The sequence below is a fragment of the Homalodisca vitripennis genome, chromosome 4, assembly GCF_021130785.1.
Source record: "Homalodisca vitripennis isolate AUS2020 chromosome 4, UT_GWSS_2.1, whole genome shotgun sequence".
In the NCBI taxonomy this organism is placed as follows: domain Eukaryota; kingdom Metazoa; phylum Arthropoda; class Insecta; order Hemiptera; family Cicadellidae; genus Homalodisca; species Homalodisca vitripennis.
This window is the reverse complement of record NC_060210.1, coordinates 45138793-45162568: the sequence shown is the minus strand read 5'-3', so window position 1 is coordinate 45162568 and position 23776 is coordinate 45138793. Positions and strand designations below refer to the sequence as shown.

General features: G+C 32.5%; 1 protein-coding gene across 6 annotated transcripts in view; it reads right to left on the bottom strand.

The window, feature by feature from the left end:
• Positions 1-23776, bottom strand: part of LOC124359257 (E3 ubiquitin-protein ligase UBR5) — a 115913-nt gene that overhangs the window by 23604 nt on the left and 68533 nt on the right. For 2 of the 6 annotated variants that reach the window (XM_046811856.1, XM_046811857.1), the window contains exons 23-36: positions 23307-23431; positions 20969-21126; positions 19313-19490; positions 19060-19225; positions 17597-17818; positions 16876-17017; positions 15325-15416; positions 14472-14722; positions 13549-13693; positions 11874-12131; positions 4865-5103; positions 4021-4336; positions 3576-3695; positions 1887-1997 (exon numbers count right to left, since the gene is read on the bottom strand). In XM_046811856.1, coding sequence (XP_046667812.1) covers positions 1887-1997; positions 3576-3695; positions 4021-4336; positions 4865-5103; positions 11874-12131; positions 13549-13693; positions 14472-14722; positions 15325-15416; positions 16876-17017; positions 17597-17818; positions 19060-19225; positions 19313-19490; positions 20969-21126; positions 23307-23431 — 2523 coding nt within the window. The remainder of the gene's footprint in view (positions 1-1886; positions 1998-3575; positions 3696-4020; positions 4337-4864; positions 5104-11873; positions 12132-13548; positions 13694-14471; positions 14723-15324; positions 15417-16875; positions 17018-17596; positions 17819-19059; positions 19226-19312; positions 19491-20968; positions 21127-23306; positions 23432-23776) is intronic. The other 4 variants (XM_046811859.1, XM_046811861.1, XM_046811858.1 and 1 more) reach the window with 3 other exon arrangements.

The window sequence follows — 23776 nt, the reverse complement described above, 5'->3', positions numbered from 1 at the left end:
ATGTATTAAAAGCATTACCATATTTTTAATTATGATAGACAAGTTTTTTAAACCTAAGATACATAAAAAATGTTTTTAAATATATTTAGAATAAAAACAGTACATTAACATTGTTATAGCTAAGACCACTTCATTAGAAACAAAATTATCTTGAACTGAGACACCTCTCAATACATTTTTATGATCTTGAACATTATTTTTGATTCAATTTTTTGTTACATATAAATCTTATTTAAAAATAATGTAGAATGTAGAATGAGTTGTGATTTTATTTATAATTTCTGAGGTTGATTTGAAATCATTAATACACAGTTCAAATATAGTTTAGACAAAATTTATTTATTTCTGATCAAAAATAAATGAAATGAATTTCATTTTTAAGTAATGAATTTTTATATATGAGACAATACATTTTACTCAAATTATGGCTTGAATTTTTACTTGACACCTGGTCTATATCCATCGCCTTTTTTGCCATATCACAAAAGAACAGGTCCGGCAGTAAAATGGTTAACCCTTTGAGTGTTATTGAAATATTTTATTTTTTCATTTTCAGTTATGCTATCTTATACTCCATTCTTTACAAAAAGACATATAAACATTTTTTTTATACTTATAATTAAAGTTTGGAAAATAAATATGAACCACTACAAAACTGGAAAGTTTCTAACCTAACTTGACACTCTGTCTTGTCTACACTGCTAATACTTGAATCTAATGCCTGCAATACTAGGTCTTCATTGTCAGCAATGTTTTTACGACTCATTGTTTATAAATATCACTGAACAAAGACAAAAAACATAAAAACTATACAAATGTATTTAATAAAGTACTAGCTGCTTACGATCGCCGTAACTCATGGTCAAGTCATTGTTCTACTTATACACAGACTAGAACAACATAAACAAACAAAATAATATGAAGATACTAACACCACAAACCCATTTACACTTAAAAACTTTCAATATTTACAATAATTTGTGAAATAAACACCAGCGCAAACAAAACATGTGATGGCTCGTCCATGTCGCTGTCGATTCTATATTCGACTAGGACGTGCTCTCTTTACAACCGCCGTAAAAATCAGAATCAACCCAAAATTCAACAAAACCTTCATCAAAAGTTATGTTGAAGCCTTTGGAATGCGTATGTATAGTCATTGAGCCAATTTAGATAAATACTATATAAAATATAAGCGTTACTGCAGAAGTCGGAAATATCGATTTTGGCATTTCTTGCATATAATGCAGGATCGCAAATAACGATGCTCCGGCACTCAAAGGGTTCATTTAAAGGTGATTATTTTTCTTTTTACTACAAAAATGTGCAAATTAGGATGTAATTAAAAAAAACTTAAGCCCAACATGAGATGTAAATATTTAGAAAAGTTTATTTTGAGACTTCCTGAATCATATAAAAAACTGATTATAATCTCTCTCTACCCCTATTTCCATTCTTTTGGATACACTGATCAGCAAGTGTCATGATAATGCATTCTATATAGCTTGTCCCGTTATTTTACACCAAGAATGAAGAGTTATTGGACAATATGCCAGCAAACTTCAATGTGATTGATCAAGAGACTTTCATGGAAGTGGTGAGACATGGACAAAACTTCCAGTTATTATTAGTGACAGTATCTTAGCAAATTTAATTGTCGAGATCTTTTCAAATGGTTCATGGTTCCAAATCTTTTTCTGAAGGCCAGCAAATTTTTGAGATTCATTTTTGACACATCATTGCAATCCAAGAACAAGACCTAAATACCAGATCTTGACGCATTGTATTTCAGTTTCTTACAAATAATAATGATGGCTAATCTTTGTATCAATCCTGTTCTACTTACAAATTACCAATCACAAAATGTATATAAATGAATAACAAACCTTGAGAATTTTCACCAATACTCATTTTAGAGTCCTCCTCAGTTTCTACAACCATTGCATCTTTATTGACAGAAAGGTCCTGTGGAGTGTTGTCCTCTACCATCCCTTCCTCTGAGAACATTTTATAAAAACGATATTACTGTTTGTTTCCACTGATATAATCCAATATATGCTAGATAATATATTAAAATTACAAACAAGTATTAATTTATACATTATACAACATGAATTTGTTTTATGTAAACAAAATGTTTAAACCCAGTTGAACAAGATTCTTTTATATTTAATAATATCAATTCAGATTGTTTGAATCTTAAAACCAATTCCCAATTTTAGAAAATTGAATTTTGAACCCTATTTGCTTTTTTTATATTAACTATGATTTAAACAAAATGATCACCAATTCAATTCTTGCTATTCCTAAACTTTCTGAAACTGTCCGATCAATATAAATAAAAAAATAATCCAAGAATACTAACTCTATTTTAAAGTTTTTCAGGGTCTAGAAAAATAGTTATATATTAACAATCAAGTCACATCTTCTACTTAACTGCAAGCGAAAACATGAGACTTTGTTAATTAGGTATCTATCTACAGGTTTTCATAAACAAAGTACATAAAAAACACGTTTTGGCAATCAGTAATTTGTGCCGATGATTGTGCTGATCAGCAGTTGTTGCAAATATTACAACAGACTTGCTGCGCTTTGTGAATGTAAATATAAAAAGCATTAGCTGTAAGCAAAATATTGATAATTTGTCAATTAGGTTATTTGTTTATGGTTTTTAAAACACAAGGCACGGCAAACACGTTTTAACAATCGGGTAATTTGTGTACAGATTCGATTGTTATATCCTGTCGATCAATTCTCGAATCTGAATATTTATTAAAGATTCAGTAGATTATAAATTTGAAATAACTCCCTTAGTAAAAATATTACTCCTCTTCAAATTTGAAAAATTTTGACACAATTCATATTGTACCTATATACTTTTATTGAATAAAGAAGTTTAAAAATTAATCGATTGTATCCTATCAATTTATTGAAATACTGATGCATTTGGAGGAGCCAAATATCAAAATATGAAAATGAGTTATATCTAGTTGATATTAAAAACCTATTTGAGATTGATTGTATTTTTATATTGTAAATCAAAATACTTTTCAATTAGTTAAAACCATAGCTTAAATTACATACTACTTCGTATGGTTATAAGAAAATAATAAATAACTTGTCAACAAAATTTTAACTTAAAGTTAGTAAAAACTGTTCAAGAATTACATTTAAATCCCTAAGATTGGCACTTATTGTTACGATCACAAAAGAATGAATATATACAATATAACATAAAACAAGTATGTATTACTTTACTTTAATTTTTTTCTTTTCTTTTAAAAAGGAGACCAATTGGTGTGTCACTTTTAATTTTGTAGTATTTAACTTAAACAATGTTGGTGTGATCAATACAAACTTAACCATAATATGTTTTTTTTAAATATAATATTATTTCCTTGACACATAATATGTATTTTTTAATATAATATTATTTCCTTGACACATCATTAGTAACTTGGGGAGGAGGTTGCACATCTCATAGGCCAATCACCGATCCATGGGCTGCCTCACATACTGATTGATACATTGTGGCATCTAAAATGTTGATTATTAAATGACAGTTTAAAACGTACCTCTTGGTTTGAAGGGTGGAGGTGGAATGTCTGGGGTCTTGGGCTGTGCTCCGCGTGATGATAAGCTCAGTCGTGTTGGGAGCACTTCAAGCTGGTTGCCTTCACCAGGAGCTCCACTCCCTGTGTCATCATAGAGCAAATTATACAAACTAACAACACAGATTTCCAAAAATATTTTATAATTTTAATCTTATTGAGAATATATAATAAATAAAGCTTTGATCTAATACATTATTTATTGGTGAAATGATATAATTTTTAATATTATACAAGATCTCTAGGTTAATGACATCAGTGAATGTTAGTTTAATCCTCATTACTCATATTAAAAACCCAGAATAAAAATAAAATTAACTACATAACCTAGAATATAAAAACAACATAATAGTAAAAATTTAGATAATATTACCACAGTAATCATTATATGTGAATGAAACAGAATTACCTGAAGGGGGAACTGTGATGGGTTGTTTGGGAATGCCAAACAGATCTTCCCGTCGAGCATTGGGCTGCAGGAGGTGTGGTTGATCAGCTAGGGGCAAGGCTTGGGCCATAGGGGTGTCAAAGGGGTCAGGAGGTGGACAGCCGAGACAAAGCGTAGACTCTGATCGCTGGAAGAATGCGTGTTTGCGTCCTTTACCACCACCACTAGATATGGGAGGCCCACCCGCCATCACCACCACCTCTGTCTCATCCACAGACTCAGTTTCAGTCTCCATCCTGCCCTGGTCGTCATCTGTCTCGTCATTGTCATTCTCGTCCTAGCACATTCACTTCTCCATATAGCTAGCTATCTCTGATACTTATAAAATATTTAAACACACTATTAATATTCAATTGAAGACTACCAAAACTACAAAATTCATAAACTCCTATCAATACACCTTGGTCTTTTATTTCATTATCAAAATGGAAATTTGGATTTAGTGCCCAACTGGAACACATTACTAATACACACTGAATATTTTATCTAAATATAAGCAAGTCACTAATCAAATCAAAATTATCAAGCTTTTCTTATCTTTATTCAATCTAGAATTCCAAGGAACACAAGTTGACAAAGTTTTAATAAAGCAATATTTCACTAAAGCTGATTTTTCTACAAAATATATATTTTTTTATTCTAAACTGTGAGTAAAATTTGTATTATTTTTTGTTTCAAATATTAGTTTTAAGTCTTACAAGACAAAATGTTTGAAAAACAGTCTGTATTGTAAGGTATTTATATGAAATTAATTAGTATAGCCGTTATTTTATAACAGAACTGGTTAGCATTGTTGCTTGTGTACCTGCTGAAATGTAGGCCAGTCACTATTATTGGCAGTGGTGTCCCTGAGCTCATCGGTGGAGGATGTCTGGTCAAAGCTAGATCTCATGTAGTATATGAGAGCGTCGAACACATACGCAATATGTCTCAGGGCGCTCACATCCAGCACAGGCAGACTATCGGCGTGTTCAGCGTTGTGTGACCGCATTAATGACAGAGCATACGATAAGAACTCTCTGCGAGCTGAATTAGGATCTGATGCTGAAACAGAGCATCAGATTTTTCAATTAGCATTTGTAATATTGTATTTTCAGTTTTTGCATCAAAATTGTACAACATAAGACAAACACACAATTTTTCATTTACAGAAGATACCTGTTTTGAATTTTAAGAGTGAAGATTAAATATTTGTTCAAAAAGTATAAAGTTAACATATTACAATCAAACACACACACACACACACACACACACACACACACACACACACACACACACACACACACACACACACACACACACACACACACACACACTTAAATAAAACTTCACAGAAAAACCATATTACCATACTGATGACAGTAGTGTCGAATTTAATGATGGTATAACTGACAATGAGAGATGTAAATTCACTCATATTTTGCAGTATGTTTAGAGTGAATTTTTCTTAAAGCTTAAAATCAATTTAGTTTATTATGTGGATTTTATATCTTATATAATACCTACAAAAATAAGTTCAATTATTTTAATTGCAGTTTATGTATAGTTCAATCACTATTATAAGATATGAGATATTTAATTAATGCATTTTCTGCCAGAAGTGCAGAATGCTAAAACCATCATTGACAAGTCGTTTGTGATCAGTATTACACGATTTAAGAATGGTATGGTAAGGATCTCAGAGCTCAGAGCAAAGTCTTGGATCCAAGATCCAATTTGTACTATATAAGCACACAACCTGGATTTTCTAAAATCTGGTAAGAGGAATTTTTTTTTAAGAAATATATTGATTGTCAGCACCACTAACTTTTTGGAGATCAAAATCGGTGGGTATCAAGAGAAATATGAAACGATAAAATTTTTTCTCAAATAATATATTTTCTAGCTAGATGCATTTAAAACAAAAAATCTTGACAGAGTCACCACTTTAAGGTATGTATATGGTTAGATGACGTTGATTCAATATTTATGTACGTTCTAAAAAATCAAGTGAACGGAAAAAACTACCCCTCGATACAATACTTAATATACACTAAATCAACTGAGTACCACCTACACCTATAAGAAGTGGAATAAATGTGACGCAAAATCAGTGGAGTACATAAGGAGGGATTACGGTGATAAAACTCCTCAAAAGCATTAAAAAAAAATTGTATAGTAACTATCTAACTTTATAAATGTTTAAATATTCATTCAAATTTAGATTTACTCCATATCCCCTGTGTGGTGAGCTCTTTAATCAGATTCACTCCCCCAAAGCAAAAGTTCTAGTTACATCAATTTAAAACCTACAACTACAAGCAATTACGAAGCAACAAGGACAGTTGTCAAACTGTAATAACATCATAAGATAATACATGATATATTAATGATAAACATTTTCAGTTATATGATTTGTTTGTTCAAAAATTATATAATAATACTTCATATATCTTAATAACAAATATTTACATTGACACAAGACTATAGCAAAAAGTTAAGAGTTTTGTGGGTATATACACAAATTTGACTGTCATGTTTAATAGCCGTTTGTTTGACATCCCATTCATCTGTTTGGTAAACAACACTTAAAGGTTGGGACACACATATCCGCACCGCGCCCGACACGTGAGTCGGCCGATTGTTGGCCGTCATACGGTGAAAGAATTGCAGCGCAGTATTCAACCTGCAAGTCCACACATGTCCGCACCGACACCAGACCGTTGTGGCCGCACCGTGCCCGCACCGTCACCGATATGTGGAGTTTGAATTTTGACGGGCACGGTGCGGTCTACGAGTAGCATCATATTATGTTGTTTACTGTTGCGTTCTTCTTTTTAAAACTATTTAAGTAGTCTATTCGTACGTCTAGTACGTTCTATTTTATTGAATTATTTAGTATAGCCTACTAACTCTACATCCTGTGTTCGCGTACAAAATCATATTTATCGATAAAAGTGTTACATTTTCTTACCTTAGAGTAAACTATTCATATTATCTTATTGTGCATATTTTCTTATTACAACAAATTTGAAAACCATGTTGTACATTAAATGATTTTAAACAACTAAATTCGAATTATGAAAAATCTATAAACATTTTTCATTAATTAAAAAATGACAAGCATGTAATTATCTGCGCAAAAATCTATTTTTCATTGATGTATTGAAGTTACTTGATAAATTTATTCCGGTATTTTGCAAGGGTCACATTTAGAATGTTTCTATGACATTTTTATTTTTTTATTCTTTTCTCTTCAATAAAGTAAAAATAAAAATATTTTATTTACAATAAGATTTTCAAGCAAGAAAAACCCATGTTAAAAATAAATAATAATAATAATAAATAATTTATTTCCCCATAATAACAAACTGAATATTACAAATAAATATTATTGCCAGTGCTTGGTAATAAATAAAACTATGACATAACGTATTTACAATAGCAGTAAATAACAAATACAAAAAAAATTTCCTACTTACTTTATTTCTAATTTATGTACTTAGAGTAATAAAATATAAAAAAGTAGGTTACATCCTTTTAGATTTTTCTTTCTTTTTTTAACTAATAATTAGGCCAATAGATTTACAAAATAAGGGAAATTTAGGTACCCCATAAGAGGCTGTGCCTGGGTTGGGGATACTATATACAAAAACGGTAAAAAATTAAAATATCGGAATCGATCAAGAATGAAATGATAAAAATGAGTTATTGTAGCTTATGTAGTAAATAATGTAATATTACGTTTCAAAGTTTAAATTTAGTATAACTATTGTGCTGTAGTAAATACAAATGATTTATGCATGTTTTACAATTAAAATATCAGGCTTTATACATGTAACATTAAATATTATATCATAAATAATTATTTTATAAAGCTCTAACGTTTCTATTTAAATATTATTATAACTTAGCAGACAAGACTAACCACACACTAATTTATTATCTTAAACATATACTCAATATCATTTTGACCGATCAACCATACTCTAATTTTTTTAGAAAATATACGAGGCTGTTTTTTTTTCAAGTTCCGTTTGTTCCTCCCAAATTAACCAGCGTAGTGGCGGAGCGGGGCTGCCGTGTTGTGCAATTGCGCCGCGCTCCCCCACTACATACCAACGCCGTTGCCGCTCCAATCCATCAGTTCGTAGCCGTAGCTACCGGGCGTAGTAAAGATGGGCCGCTACGATCAAATTCGCCCCCAGTTGTGAAGTTGCGAAGTGTGATTCTTTTCCTCAACTGAGGATGTTAGTGCTGCCTGAAATCCATCCGCAGAATGAGTGTTGTGTATGGTGAACACTGTATGATGAAAGCGCGATAAGAAAATGGTGTAGCTATTTGCTGAAAGTCGAACAGACGTCCATGACGAAGGCGGTCAAGGACGCAAGTCGGTCGCTACTGCAAGTTTGGTTGAACGAGTTGACCAGCGACCGGGAGAAACGGAGTTTACAATTGATGAACTTTCTACCGAATTTCCAGCCAAATTTTTTATATTTTTTTCCAAGGGGGGGGAGGGGGGTTTCCCCCCCCCCCCCCTCCTTGTACAAGATTGTGACCACTCGAGCAAGTGAACCGAAAATTTGTGTGCACCGTTGGGTTACCCAAATAGTTGATTGAGGATCACAAAACTAAGCCGAATGGCGTCCAGCCCTAACTTTTCTGACGACGATAGGACATCGAGAAAGCACAGTTTTTATAAGTCTAGTGTTACTCTTTTCGTGGGATTGACACTTTGGGTCCTGTATGAAAAATCCAGAAACCAAGGAACAATCAAAGCATGGATGCACACTCACTCCCCCAAGCAAGCCAAAAAATACAAGCTAGACTTTGAGACCAAAAGGAAAACAATTCTACAGTGTTTAGGTAACCTAAGAAAGGTGTGCTTCTGGTTGAGTTAATGCAACAGGGAACAACGATATACAAAGGAATCATACTGTGAGACTCCTACATCGCCTCCGGAGAGAGCAATAACGAGTGTGTTAGAAAAGTAATGAGATTGGAAACACTGCGGGAGATCTGGCAACGTTGTGTCTACCGGCTGAACGCTAAACCTTTTATTATCCCTTCCACTTTCCTCAGTTCCCGAGTTACACCTCCGTACAGTATAACACATTAGTTTTGACAGCGCCATTTAGTAAAGTTTGTGTTTAATTGTGCGTCACAGAAATGGAGCAATCGAAATTTAAGCAACGTTGTGCAAGTAAAGTTTTGTGCTAAACTTGGTGAATCCGCCGCGAGTGTTGACTTTTGAAAAGTTGAAACAGGTCTATGGGAAACAGTCTTATCGAGAGCACAAGTTTTTTCCGCTGCACAAATCATTTTTGGAAGGCCGGAACAACACTTTGAAGATGAACCTCGCTACAGGTAGACCTTTGACTTTCAGGAACGGTACGAAAACATGGAATCGTGTGAGGGCGCATTGTGAGATCAGACCGTCTCGTTTTAACAATAAAGATGATTCATGAACAGCTTAAATTTAAACACTTTCCCACCGTGCATCAAATTGTGTACAGATGATTTAACATGTCCGCACATGCGAAAGGTTTGTGCCAAATTTGTTGGTGACGAAAAAAATCACACGACACACTGAACAGAAGGACAATCGAAAATGTGTGCGTTGATCCTGAGAGAATGCCAATGACCAACAATTCTTCATTGTGTGATCACTCGGTGATGAAATCCGGGATATTTGATACGATCCTGAACAACAGCGGCAAAGTAAAGAATGGCACACATCGTCATCTCCTCCGGCCGACAGAAATGTCGAATGTAAGCAAATCAAAGATCAAGACCATGCTAATTTGTTTTTTTGACAAGGAAAGGTTAATCGTACACACAGAAATTTGTTCCACCAGGACAAACTGTCCAACCAAGTGTTTATATAAAAGTGTCCATGAAAATTTAGGAAAAGATGATTCCGTGTGAGACCGGAAATTGCAGACAAGTGGGATGCTTCATCATGACAATGCTCCATGTCCACACGGCCATTTTCTTTTTTGTATTATATATTTTTCGTTTTTTTTTTTATTTCTTTGTCCTCGTTTTTTTTTATTTTTTTTTATTTTATTTTTTTTTTTAATTTTTTTGTATTTTTGGATTTTATTTCTTATATTTTTTTTATTTTTATTTTTTTTTTTTTTTTTTTTTTGTTTTACTTTCTTTTTCTCTTTGTATATTTTCCCACGCTCGATCCCCCCATTTTTTTCTATTTTTTTCTTTTTATTTTTTTTCCATTGTTTTCTTTTTATTCTTACTTTTTTTTTTTTTTTTTTATTTTTTTTTTATCTTTATTTTTAACCCCCCCCCCCCCGCATCTTCAATTCTGGTGAAATTTTATGAACTCCAAACGCATTACTGTTGTTCCTCCACCCCCCTAATTCACCTGATTTAAGTCCTTGTGACTTTTTTCTCCTCTTTCACGAAATTTGAAACATGTCCTAAAAGGACGCTCATTTTGGAACTCTGGAGACATTCAAAAGGACTGTACCGACCAGTAAAAAGCATACCAATTGAAGACTTCCAGCGCAGCTACCAAGAGTGGGAAACGACGACTCCGCCGATGTAAATAGCTGCCCAGGAAAACTACTTTAAGGGGATAACTTGTTGTTTTGAAAATAATAAAAACTTTGGTTAGTAAAAATCAGTCCCTCATTATTTTTTCTAACACACCCTCGTACAAAACAAACGGAGAGGAAATGCTGACCTTCCAGGCGTAGTCCTGATCCCACGATCATGCACCGACCGCATAGTGCCAATGTACACAACCAACTTCTGCAAAAGTTTCAAATGGGAAGTTTCGACCATCCGCCGTATAGTCCTGACTGGCGCCCCAGTGACTAATCACCTCTTTACTCGAGAAATGAAGGCGTGGTTAGGTGGAACGACGCTTCGCTGACAACGAAAGAGCTTTCAAGCAAACGAAAGGGTCTACCAGAGCTCACTGGCGGCAGACTTCTTCGAGGAGGTATAGAAAGGCTTGTCTCTCGCTCGACGACAAGTGGCCTCACATTTTTGGTACTACTAAGAAAAAAAAGTAAGAAAATACGAATCTTTTGGTAATAAAATCATCTTTTGAAAAAAATAAATAAAATATAATAATAATATCTCAATGTGTTTTATTATTAATGGCCAATCGAACTTGAAAAAAAAAACAGCCCTCGTATTTATGTTTCTACTATATTTGACTAATTCTAGCCATAAATTATATGTCCTCGGAGCTATAAAAGAAAAAATTTTGTACAATTTTTTTTGTATGTTCTCCAGTATATATTTTACAAATATTTACTATGTTTTACAAATTATGATGAACGGGCTTGCAACATGGCAAACTCTTTGGCATCACACTATAGCTTTTGGGTTTAAAACAAAAAATACCAAATATACTGTTATAGTGTATTTGACAGAAATTTACTGCAATGAAACACAATGAACAAGAATTATAAGGATAAAGAATATAACCAAGATAATGATATTTACAAATTTTACATACTAGCTGATTGTACAAAGCTTTACTGTAGCATTGCAATGTTTCATTGACCACAGCGATTAATAAAAATAACAACAATGAAATTAACAATTTTCTCAAGCAATACTTAATCTTCCGAATATTTTTTAAGTACCTGTCACTTCGAATACAAAAGAAACATGCTCTAGTACAAACAGTGAGATTGTTGCGCTCGGACTGCATACGGACATGTGTGGCCTCACGGTAACCGAGCCGAGCCCGCACCGACAATCGGCCGACTCACGTGTCGGGCACGGTGCGGTTATGTGTGTCCCAACCTTAAGCCCAACGGTAAAGTTATTAACTTCCCCAGACCCCCTAGACTCACACTCTCTTTCTCTGGTGTTCCTGGGGGTGTCCGCTGTGTTGGCAGTGAAACCGACAATACGGGTAGTGCTTTGTGTGGCTGGAGTAGTACCACCACTAGTTACTGCAGTTCTGCTCATGTTTGACGCAGTGTTGTTGGCCGGCCTGGTTGTGTGAGTGGTGCTGTTGGCAGAACTGTTGGCGGCGGGAGCAGAGTTGGATGTACCACTTGACAGTACTGACAGTGATAGTGTGTTGGCACCACTGCTTGCACCTCCACCTATAATCTCTGCTATTTTTACTTCTGTTTCCATCTCATTATAATTTACTGTATTATCTAGTTCAAAATGTCATAATTGAGAGTATAACAATAATAATTAAACAATTCAAATAACTAATACAGATTATTTATTTTATTCCTATTATCTTATCAAGTGACTAGTAATATTTAACTCCCCTATTGGCCATGAAGTGTTTTCCAACACATTAAACCATGATATAAAATATTAACTTCAATAAAGCACTTGACTTGCATGTTTCCTAATAAATTTAACTATCAAAAAAAGTTCTTACATTTTTTAATAAGCAGGTAAATTTTAAGAATGCACAAAACTAAACACAATTAGTGCCATATTGATACAGTATTTAAATCTTGATAAAAATACAATAAAAGTGTTCAACAAGCATTGTATATAAATAAAAGCTTGAATTCTCAGCTGTAAGACAACATATATAGCCATTTTCTTTTTATTGTTTTATTAAGTTATTATAAATTGTATTTTTAATTTTAGTGATACGTACAATCAAAAAATTGTTCATCCAGTAAAACATACATTTATACACAAAATAGAATGTAAGAAACTTAATGGGTTCTTGATATACAACAATTTTAAGGGGTAATACAATTTTTTTTAAATTAATTTCAGTTTAGCATATTTTTAATTTATACTTTACTAAAACGTTTCATAATTATTTATAATATATACTTATAGAATATTTTATATTTTTTTGTTATACTGAATTGAGATGAACAGACTTTGATACGAACAGGGAAATCGAATGTTACATTTTTACAACAAAATGTTATAAAAACTTTAACATGGGAATTTTTACAAGCAGTCCACAGGAATTAGTCAGTCTACTACTTTCACTGAAAACATGAGTCAGCAACCATGTCTTATACTTGCCTTTTCTTAATGTTAATTTTAAAAATATAACTGTATAATCTGATAGAAACATTTATTATATAACTTACTTTAAAACAACTTCTTTTATATGAGATAAAACAAATTTTTCATAACAGGCTAGGCCTATTAAACCCACCCACCAACTACAACACTTATGGCTTACTATTTTTGCAAGTTTTGTTGAAATAGATGAAGAATATTTGCTTATTATTCTTAGTTATTACTTATACAGAAATCAGCATCGAATTTAGAAAAAAGAATAAATTTTGGTAGCAGTATAAAACTCCTTTCCTAATCAGCCAAAAATAGGCCTGCCAGGACAGGAAAAATTAATGGTCAGTTCTAGGGTTAAATCTTATATCGAGATAATATATACAATATATAACTGCAGCTTGCACTTTGTTTATTGTCCTTAACTTACAAAAATCTTTTACCCTCATTAACGATTTCCCAAAACTATGGATAAAATAAATATATATACAAGTGAGAGTAGGAAACAGTATACAGTACCTGGGTTGTGATGAAGGGGGTGGCCAGGATGTGTGGGGTCTGACGAGTGTGTCAGAGATGCCCCGAATCTGAGCTGAGCCTCTGTTGAGTCCATTACTGTCAGCAGCCAATCCCAGGTGGGCTTCAACCGACTTTCCAGGTATGTCTACAAAAAGCGCATTAAAATGTTCAAAATTTATTGCAAAATCCTTATCTTCGAAATTGCAAATCATATTTAGTAATGTCTACTTCAATCTTTTGACTGTTGAACCGATTAAATACTTTTTTATTAAAACCTTTTCTATATCCTTAAAATCCTATATAATTGTAAAAGTATGATATACCTTAATATCATTATATGGGCTGATATAATTGGCTTTCTGGAAACAATGAGATAAAATCTGGAATGTGTGTGTGTGTGTGTGTGTGTGTGATAAGGCAAAGAAGGACTCTTTTCAAACACAAAAACAATATTATTGAATAAAAAAATACACAATTAGGTGGTGAATAGTTGTGTTTACATGTTACTTTTCGTCATGTTTTGTCAATGTTGCTTCAAGTCAAATACCACAATTCTTCTATATTGAAAGTGAGTAAAGTGCTTAAATAATTTGATGTATAGGCAACATTGTTATGAGTATTAATAACAGAAAGAGGTCTCAGTCATTATTAAAGTCAGGGCTTCTTACATTATTTTAAATGTATTATTATTTTCCAAATTAAAATTGATATAAATTAAATGTATAAAAATATACAGAATTAATTGTAATTAATTAAATACATTACATTACTTCATTTGTTTATATTGAATCCAAGCCTATTTATTTGTTTATTAATCAACAAGGCAACAACCCAATAAATCAGAGAATGAAAAACCAAGGCCAGCAGTACTTGCCCATGATACCATTCCTGTTACAAGTACGAAATATGCTCACTAACTGTACCTGAAGATTGTATTGATCGTGATAGGTGACTTCCAAGGTTTCAGGCAGAGTAGGTGCAAGGCTGCTGTAGTCAGACATCATGGCCAATAGGTCAGCAATCTGCCTTAACACTATAGCAAAGGAGCGAGCCAAGCAAGCTGCAGTAGTTGCCATGGTAACGGGCTCATGCCCTGACCCCACTGCGCTAGTTGATCTGCGTAGAGTGGATGGGTCAATGAACACCAAGGAGTTGGTAGCTACACGAAATCCTCCTGTAAACATTTTTAGTCAAATGATACATTTTTCAGTAAGTACTATGAATGTTTATATAAATACAAACCTACTTAAATTACATTTGATTTAAACAGTTGATTAATAGATATTTTGCTTCCACTCCTTTAATTCAAGTTCAAAGTCTACACTATAATTATAAAGACCATACTCAACTTATGCAGGCTTGGCTGGAAAGTGCTTTTAATCTCTCAGTATAATGAGCAACTAAATGATATTTCTTTATTTGTAACATATTATATAGCAAACATTGTTTAAAGCAATTTTATCCAAGTGTCTGAGACACTGTAGCTGCTATAGTGTATCTTATCAATTGGTTAAAATACTAGTGCATTAGCTGGAGCCAAACCTCAAATATGGAAATAACTTTATAGACTTATGACAAAATAATGATAAACCAATAAAAAAATGTTTAAAGCTTAAATCTAAAAAAAGTTTTAAATGCCCGAGAATGTTAATAAACTCCTGTCATTTAAATACGAGTCAAAGTAACGTACATGGTTACGCAACCGCGGAGTGGAGGCGTAGTGGCCTGGCAAGTACAAATAGTTCATCTTAATTACAGAAAACGTATTGCCAATACCTGCTGATCTTGAAGTTGTGTCTCTGTTTCTGATTGCCCACTGCATAGACTGAGGAGCTAAGTTGTTTCGCTGTCCTTGACCAGTGTTGTTTCTGAAATTAGAAATCTTTATTGAGGAATCACTGGTTCTTGATTCTTAATTCCAGTTATTTATTTTCAAATAACACATTTAATTATGATTAATATTTTATGGTTTTGAGCAAAAACAGAATGTGTTAACTGAAAACTGGCAATAACTGAACTTATGCAATATCTATATTACGAAGACAAGTTAATACTAGCCACAATTTAATTGTATTTTTTATGTATGTGGCTCTTTTGTGTTACACAGATAACACATCCGTCTTTTAATTATTATGTGCAGGTTTGACGCTGCTTTGTTATTTCCATTATCGTGTAAAATTAATTATTTATATTTCTCTTTGGACTTTGGTAATAAGAAATAACTTATGTACCAATAACAACACAAAATTGATCTCTTCTTGAAGAATTAACAAGTATGTATTAATGAAGAAATCACAAAATATTATGTAAAGAATGAAAAAATAATTTAATACAGTTGTAATTATACTAATTAAGGGACTAAAAAATATTTTTTGTTTAAAATAATCCATGACAGATGTAAATTCGATTAGGCTCGACAAACTGGCAGGATTATGAGTTCTTTTCAAAAGGAGGGGTTATTATGCTGGTGATAGTGGATTATTTTCATTAGAGCTGATGAAAGTTATTTATAAATTTAAATAAAAATCCAACCATAATAATTGGCATATTACTTTTGACGTAAAGAACATATATACCGGATTTTTGTTCCAAATAAGACCTCAATAACTGATTTAGTTACAAGTTTGCAAACAGTTCACTCTTATAATGAACAAATCAAATGATAAATGTTACATAATAACAAATTTTCTTATTAAGAATTCAAATTGAATCTTGGTCTTGTAATTATAATAGGTTGGTAGTACATTTTTCTTGAAACTTGTATGAATTAAACTAGGATTGTTTAATTAATATGGTAATGTAAATAACAATTTTTCTTTCTATAATGAAATGAATATGACGATTGGATACAATTGGTTGGTTAACATTAGAACCATATTTGTTATAAATAAATATTAAGGGATATTAACATATTGAAATCGAATAACTAAGTAACATTTTGAGATATTAACATAGAGAAATAGTGAAACAGAGTGGGTGAAATTAATGAACCTCTCAATTGTTGGCCTGCCATTAACCTTCAAGGCTAAGTGCAGGGTCCTAGACTCTTCCTTAGAAAAATAAGAGTTGGAACTAGTAAAATTAGTGTATAGATATAATAAAAATATCAAATAATTTGAATCAAATCTAAATAATCTGGGATAATACAAATCATAATTTAAAAATATTTTGAATAGGCATGTTTTTAGTTCTTAAAATTAAACCCTGAATTGATCCACTTTTATGTACTAAAATCAGAATCAATTTTTTACAATCAGACCAAGGTTATGGAAAAGACCAGTTTTTAAACAATTCTTTTGTTCTTACTGTAGTACATGGGTTACTCACGTTCGTCTCTCCAGTTGTTCATCAGTGAGCAGGATCTCCTCCGTGTCCACATCATCACTCTCTCCTGCTTCTGACACATCCTCCTCCTGCTGACTCGAGTCCCCGGAGTCATCTTCTGGGAACAGCAGCAGTGATGCCATGCCTGGTCAGGCACAAATAGATATATCTTTTCATGTATACCATATATACATATGTACATTTTCACTGTAAAACTTTTTCAGACATCTCTAGAAAGTGTTTCTGTATCTAAATCAAGTAAGCTGAAACTATTCTTGAACAATAAATAACTAAAATTAATAATTCAAAATTTAGGTACATTACATAGTATATATATGGTATACATGAATAGCTTTTATTTCTACAACTTCCACCTTGTAAAATATAGTTGTTTTAGCTTATGTTAAACATAAAGTCTTCCATGTAATATTTATATAAATAATATTACAATGTATCTCGTTCAAGAAGAATTTTTGTTAATTATAGCACCTGTTGACAGAGCAACATTTATTCAATAGCCAAAAAAATTACCATGTGTATATCAGGAGACAACCTTATGGATATCCTGTCATATATATGAATATAAGAAATTGAATTGAATTTAAATTAATACAGATGTGAGAGTGATTGGATACTTTATATCTTGATCAGTGTTTTTTAAATACTTGCTTGACTACAATACGAATATTTGACTTTTATATACTTATCTACTAGTATAACTGACCAGTGTCGGATCCTGCTGTGGCCCCAGTCTGAACACTGCGTTGTGCGCTAGCAGCATCCTGGTTACTCTGGTCAGAGTCTGACTCGGTCTCCACAAGCAGATCTTCAGCATCTGACTCTGCCCCACCCTCCACTACTCCCCCACCAGTCCCGCCATCACGACCTGCATTGGCAGGTTCCTCACCATCACTCGCCTCCCCGTCAGCACCCAGACCGACCAAACCTGTGTGACAAACAATATCCATGATTAACATAATTTTTAATCATAATGTACTGTTTAATTATATTTTTGAAGAATACTTACAAAAAAAATAAACAAATAATATTATTGAAAACGCTGTTACACTAAATCTATACTTTCCTTCATACATATTAAAAGCTGTATGTACCTTATCAATACAACTTATAAATTTTAAAATATCTGTGAAAATTGACTGCAAAAATCAACCAGAGACTGACCACTTTTTCCCTAAATGTTATTCTTTAGTATTTTATACACAGAAACGCCATTTGTTAGTCAAAATTAAACTGTTAATATTTTTTACCTACTGTTAATAATTAAAACAGTACATGAAGACCAGAGCTTATTATTTTTCCTAATTATTATTTTATATGTCATTCCAATTTTGTCAACTTGGGAGGCCAAGAAGCTCTCTATTTTGTTTTGATGTTCCCTTTTTAAAAATACTTGTGATTTTTCTAGATTTTTATTTACTTTGGTTTAAAAGTAACAAAACTTTAAAATAGTGAATAATATTTTAATGACTAAAAACATCATATTAATAATCCATTTTCTTTTCGATTAGAAGTATAATAGAGAATACATTTTACAATTGATTTAGTCTTGGAAGCTGCACAATTCCTAGTAACTTTCTAACTAATAATTAAATATAGACAACAATAAACAAATATATTAAAACCTAGAATATAAATGCATGGAAAAGAGGCTGCTCCTTGGTTACTGAAAGAACCTTTAATAAAGTGAGTTGATAATTTTTACACACGAATCTGGACCGACATCACCAAAATATTTCACACATTATCATAATCTATACTAATTTAATTAAAATGCAAAAGCATACAGCATTTGTTTCTTGACATACTTGTAAGTATCACAAATTATAATTAAAATACAAAGAAATATTGAAAAAGCCTTGTTTATGGAGATAATAAAAATATATCATTTTAGACTAATTTAGTAGCAAATATATGTACCGTACTCAAAAAACTGTTATCCTGGTCTTCCTTCTCCAGTCTCTAATTACTGTCAAAATATTAGTTGAAGATAAATCAAACCTGGTAAATTTGTTGTTTGTTGTTATTTGTTATTAATTTATGTTACAATCTATTCCATAACATTTACCTACAAAATTATAATGATAATTTTAATTTAATAGAATGTTAGAAATTTAAACATTTTTTATTGGATATAATTATTAATTTTCACAAGCAGTGGTTACTTACTCTCTGCCATCTCCTCGTCAATGTCCATCTGCGGCGGAGGCCTGGTCCGAGTGCCCAGAGGTCGGGTGATCTCCCCACTGCGGTTGCTGGACAACATCACAGACCGTCGCACCGACACTGTACCATGAGGTGCCAGCGGTTCCACTGAAAACAGTTCCTCAGAACCCTGTAAAGAATACAGCGGATGATATCAATGGTAGGAGTGATAGTGCAGTATGTGATCAACTGCTACGATATGATGAACTTTACTTACGTTGATGACCTCAATAGTAGAGCTGGAGAGTGTGAAGGGAGCTGTGGGTCTGGCCACTCCCAGTCGGACAGGTGCTATCAGACTGTCAGCAATCTCACAGAGCTCTTCCACAGCCAGTTTGATCAGGGCTTGGAATACACGCTTGCACTTCACCAGTGGAGCTGACAGTCCGGTGGTGCTGAACAATAACAATGATTTATTGCATTCTAAAATTAAATAGGAACATTACGATATTAAAGCATTCATTGAGAATTCAAAACAAAGGGACGTTTTTTTAAATTCGTCTAGACTAGACTAAATTGATTAGTGATAAAAAAGCACCAAATGCCAATTAAAAATTATATACATATATATAAAATTATAATTATGTGTGCGCACAACAGTTTCCAACTATGGCCTTACAATAGCGTATTAATAATTATAGCATATATTTTTGTTTACATTGTTAAACATTACTTTATAAAATATAAACTCCAAATCTGTCTTATATGATTACTTCTATACAACATAATGCATGATCACATCAAATGGTGATTACTATTTGATTGTGTGTGTGTGTGTGTATTTTGGCATGTGTGGGACCTCTAGAAAGGATGGGTGTATTCGCAAATTAGGTGGTACTAGGTAAACCTTGTGATTGTGTCTGTTTATTAAATCAATCGTGCGTGGAATGTTTGCTATTTGGAAATGAGTTACGCAGGGCAAACGATTTATGCCCCATATGGTTTACAGTTTTAATACATATTTGTACCTTGCTATAGTTAGAGCCACAGTCTGTGCGGCCACATATATTGCTTCTGTTATTTCCACTTTAAACAGAGAATGTGTAAATTGCTGCTAATTTTTAATGTATCACTTAGTTACTGAATGTGGACTGATTGGACTTGATTCTCGCGCACAGGTTACGACCCATGCGAGGATCTCATTTCTATGCATAGTTACTATAGATGTTCAATGTGTTGCTTATGGCTGGAAATAAATGTATTTCTTTCTTTCTTCTTCTTCTTATTTAAACAAATTTTTTAATACTCGCTACAAGGTTAAATGGAAAAATATTTATTTTTACTTCCAACTTTCTCTTAATTTGTTTTGTTAGAGTACTTCTGTAAGCAACTTAAGGATGCAGATGTGTATGTTCCACAAAAATCTGATAGATGTAATTTCTTTTCAAGGAAATTCCTTACATTGAAGAGATTCGTTTACGAATGTTACATAAGAAGTGTGCTTTTCTGTCCAAATTCTGTAGTCTTTTTTCTCTTTTGTAATTGTCCCGGAACTAAATGTTAATCTCCTCGGACCGACAGTGTCAATATTGATACATCTACTATTATCAAACTGGGCAATGAACTGTGAGTTGTATCACTTTGTAGTTATTCCCAACTATGCCACTAGATGCCAACACCTATGAAACCAGTTATCATCATCTTTCCATTGAGGTGAGGAAGTAAGTATTTAAACTATAACAATAAAAGTTAGTTAGGGCACAGCCCTAATTTAAGACTTTAGAACTAACTGAAATAATGCTCGGACCTCAGCAAATCACACTCGTAGGAACGATTTATCTCCTGTGTAACTCAAAAATGTTAGTATGGGGGAAGCGGATGTGTTGCATGAGATAAAAATTATGTCCATACAATTCACGGACATCAAACTTACCCTCTACGTTTGCTAGTTGAAGGAGCCATCTCAACACTGAAGATGACAAAAATTCTTGCAACTGAACGCACAAATCTGCGTGCTACCTCGGTTGCTTCCTGTAACCTGTTTTCATTCTGGAGTTCCCGCATCAAAGTAGTCAGCAGGGTGTCCAACATCTAACATAAAAATTTTACACTATCAACTGTCTTTTTAATTACACATTATAGTGTTACATTTTACATTGTTATAATTAGCTAGGATATCAACACTTGCATATGTTTCTAAAGTAGAACAGCAACAACCAAAGTTGATATACTACCAAACAATACAAACAAAGTAAATCTTCTCTCAGTTATATAATAACTCTGTACCTACTGATTCTAATTTGACAGGGAAATAATTTAGACTAATTATTTATTTACCGTGGTAAGTGTAACACACTCTGCAGGTAAAACATCTCAATATACTCAGTAATCTCCACCTGTAGATCGTTCTAAAAACATTGCAACATCTATTCTTTAAGAGCCGGCTATAAAGGTCATCTTTACTGTAGGCCCATTGGAACTATGTTTACCTCATGCACTTTAACGACCTTATTTTTAGTCCTACAGTTATGGGAGATGTCTTATTTAAATAAATAACTTAATACATATTAAAACGCTTTTCAGTTTTTATAACATCTAACATATTATGTGTATTTTGTTAAATATTTAAAAAAGTATATACTTAATATTATAACATACAAAATGCTTTTTTTTTCGAAAATTTACATTTTGATGGGATTGTCAGTCGGGAATTCAAAATCTTTTCCACCAAACATTTGTAAAAATGTACGGAAATTTTAATTAGCATTTAATTATTAAAGCTGGGTTTATAAGTGAATGTGAGAGAGGAATTACAAATATCTAAAAATGTATATTGTTAATTGAAGTACTATTTTAAAGATATTAATAACATTAGCCCAACAGTATGGGAGCAAAAGTAACACAAGTACATGTAAAACTAATAAGACAGTATTTTAAAAATTGTTGCAAACAACTACTACTGTATTAACAGGGTACCCAAGTTAGCTGCCAGCTGTGCATCTCATGCTTCACTATTACATGTAGGATAACTTATAAATACACTTACATACCATATAATACATACCATACATACTCACAAATCTACAAACGTTTCATTTCACAATTTTAGAGTTTAATGTTTCAATGGTAATTAATGGTTTAAAATATGATTACCTGCTAATACTTATGGTTTATAATTTATAATAAAAGAGGAGTTTTTTTATGAGAAAGTCTATACTGAATATTAGTTATAAATAATAAATGAACACCAAATCATATTTTTTACTGTTCAATTAGCATAAAGGCACCAACATCTAAGTTTCTGAAGTGAAACATAAATGGATTTGAGATGAGCTCCTATTTATAACACAGTTTTAAATTTCAGCCACATATTAAAAGTGCATGTCTTCTTACAATAAAAAAACACTGTTTCCAAAATCTAATACTACTGATTTGTAAGCTATAATAATAGTTACTCTGACTTTCATCTAGATAACATGACAGCAATTGAGCAAATGTTATATTTTTACAGAAAGAAATACCTTTCATATTTACCTCATAAATACCTGGTATTTTGGATTTGAACAAGAGTGATAAGCATATGTACCAGATTTAGGTACCATCTGTGTGGTTTGTTAAAAATCCGTGTATCGTCTATGTAATTCATAATAAATCTGGGTATTGTTTATGTGGTATGTAGCTAATATTGATACCATGACTGTGGTCTGTAGCATATCAGAGTTAACTGTCTGTGATTTGTAAAAGATCTGAATACCATGTCTGTGGTTTGTAGATCTAATATCTATGTCTGTGGTTTGTTGATCTTAAGTACTATGGCCTAGGCCTCTGCCAGATCCGGATAATATAGACTCAGTTTGTACCACATCAAAGTAATGTCTGTATGGTTTGCAGCAAATTTGAATAATGTCTGTGGTTTGCACCAGTTAGAATATTATCTGTGTGGTTTATAACATATAAAAGGCATGTGTGTGACGTACAACAGATAACAATACCATATCTGTGGTTTGTAGATATCCAGATACTATCTGTGTAGTTTGCATCAAAATCAGATAATGCAGATGTGGTTTGTACCAGATCATGATAACGCCTGTGTGGTTTACACGAGATATTATATGTGAGGTTACAAAAAAATGTCTTAACAAACTAATAACCAGAAATTTTAAAATCTTTAACTTAAGAAAACAGTTCTTGTAAATCATTTAAAATTCTGTCAAAAATTAAGCAAATCTGATTATTCTATTTTGTAACAGAAAGAACAGGAACAAAGTTACCTCAGCACTACATTTGACCAGAAGACAATGAGTGAACTTGTCCAGCAGAGTAGTTCCGCTCTGACTCTGCAGATAGGCTTGGTCCTCATACAGAGGTTCACTTGATGATTCATTCATCTTCACACCTGTAATACATTTAATTTATGTTAGTTAACTTATGAGAACTACTAACAAACATATGACATGCAATTAAATAGTTTGAGGATAATTAAATACTACAATAGTTAAGACAAAATAACATAACATACATACACACATTTATTACTATTATACACATTTAAAAGGAGATAGTTAATGTATTGTTATTCATCAGTCAAATTGAGTTACACATTACAAATGTCATGTTACATGAAGAAACTTATCTTTGTCTGGTTTTGTTTCAATTGGGATTTTAATAAACTACAGTAAAATGTCATAGTTTATTAAAATCACAAGTGTGTTAAATGAAAAGCGAAGGACTTCAATGTTAG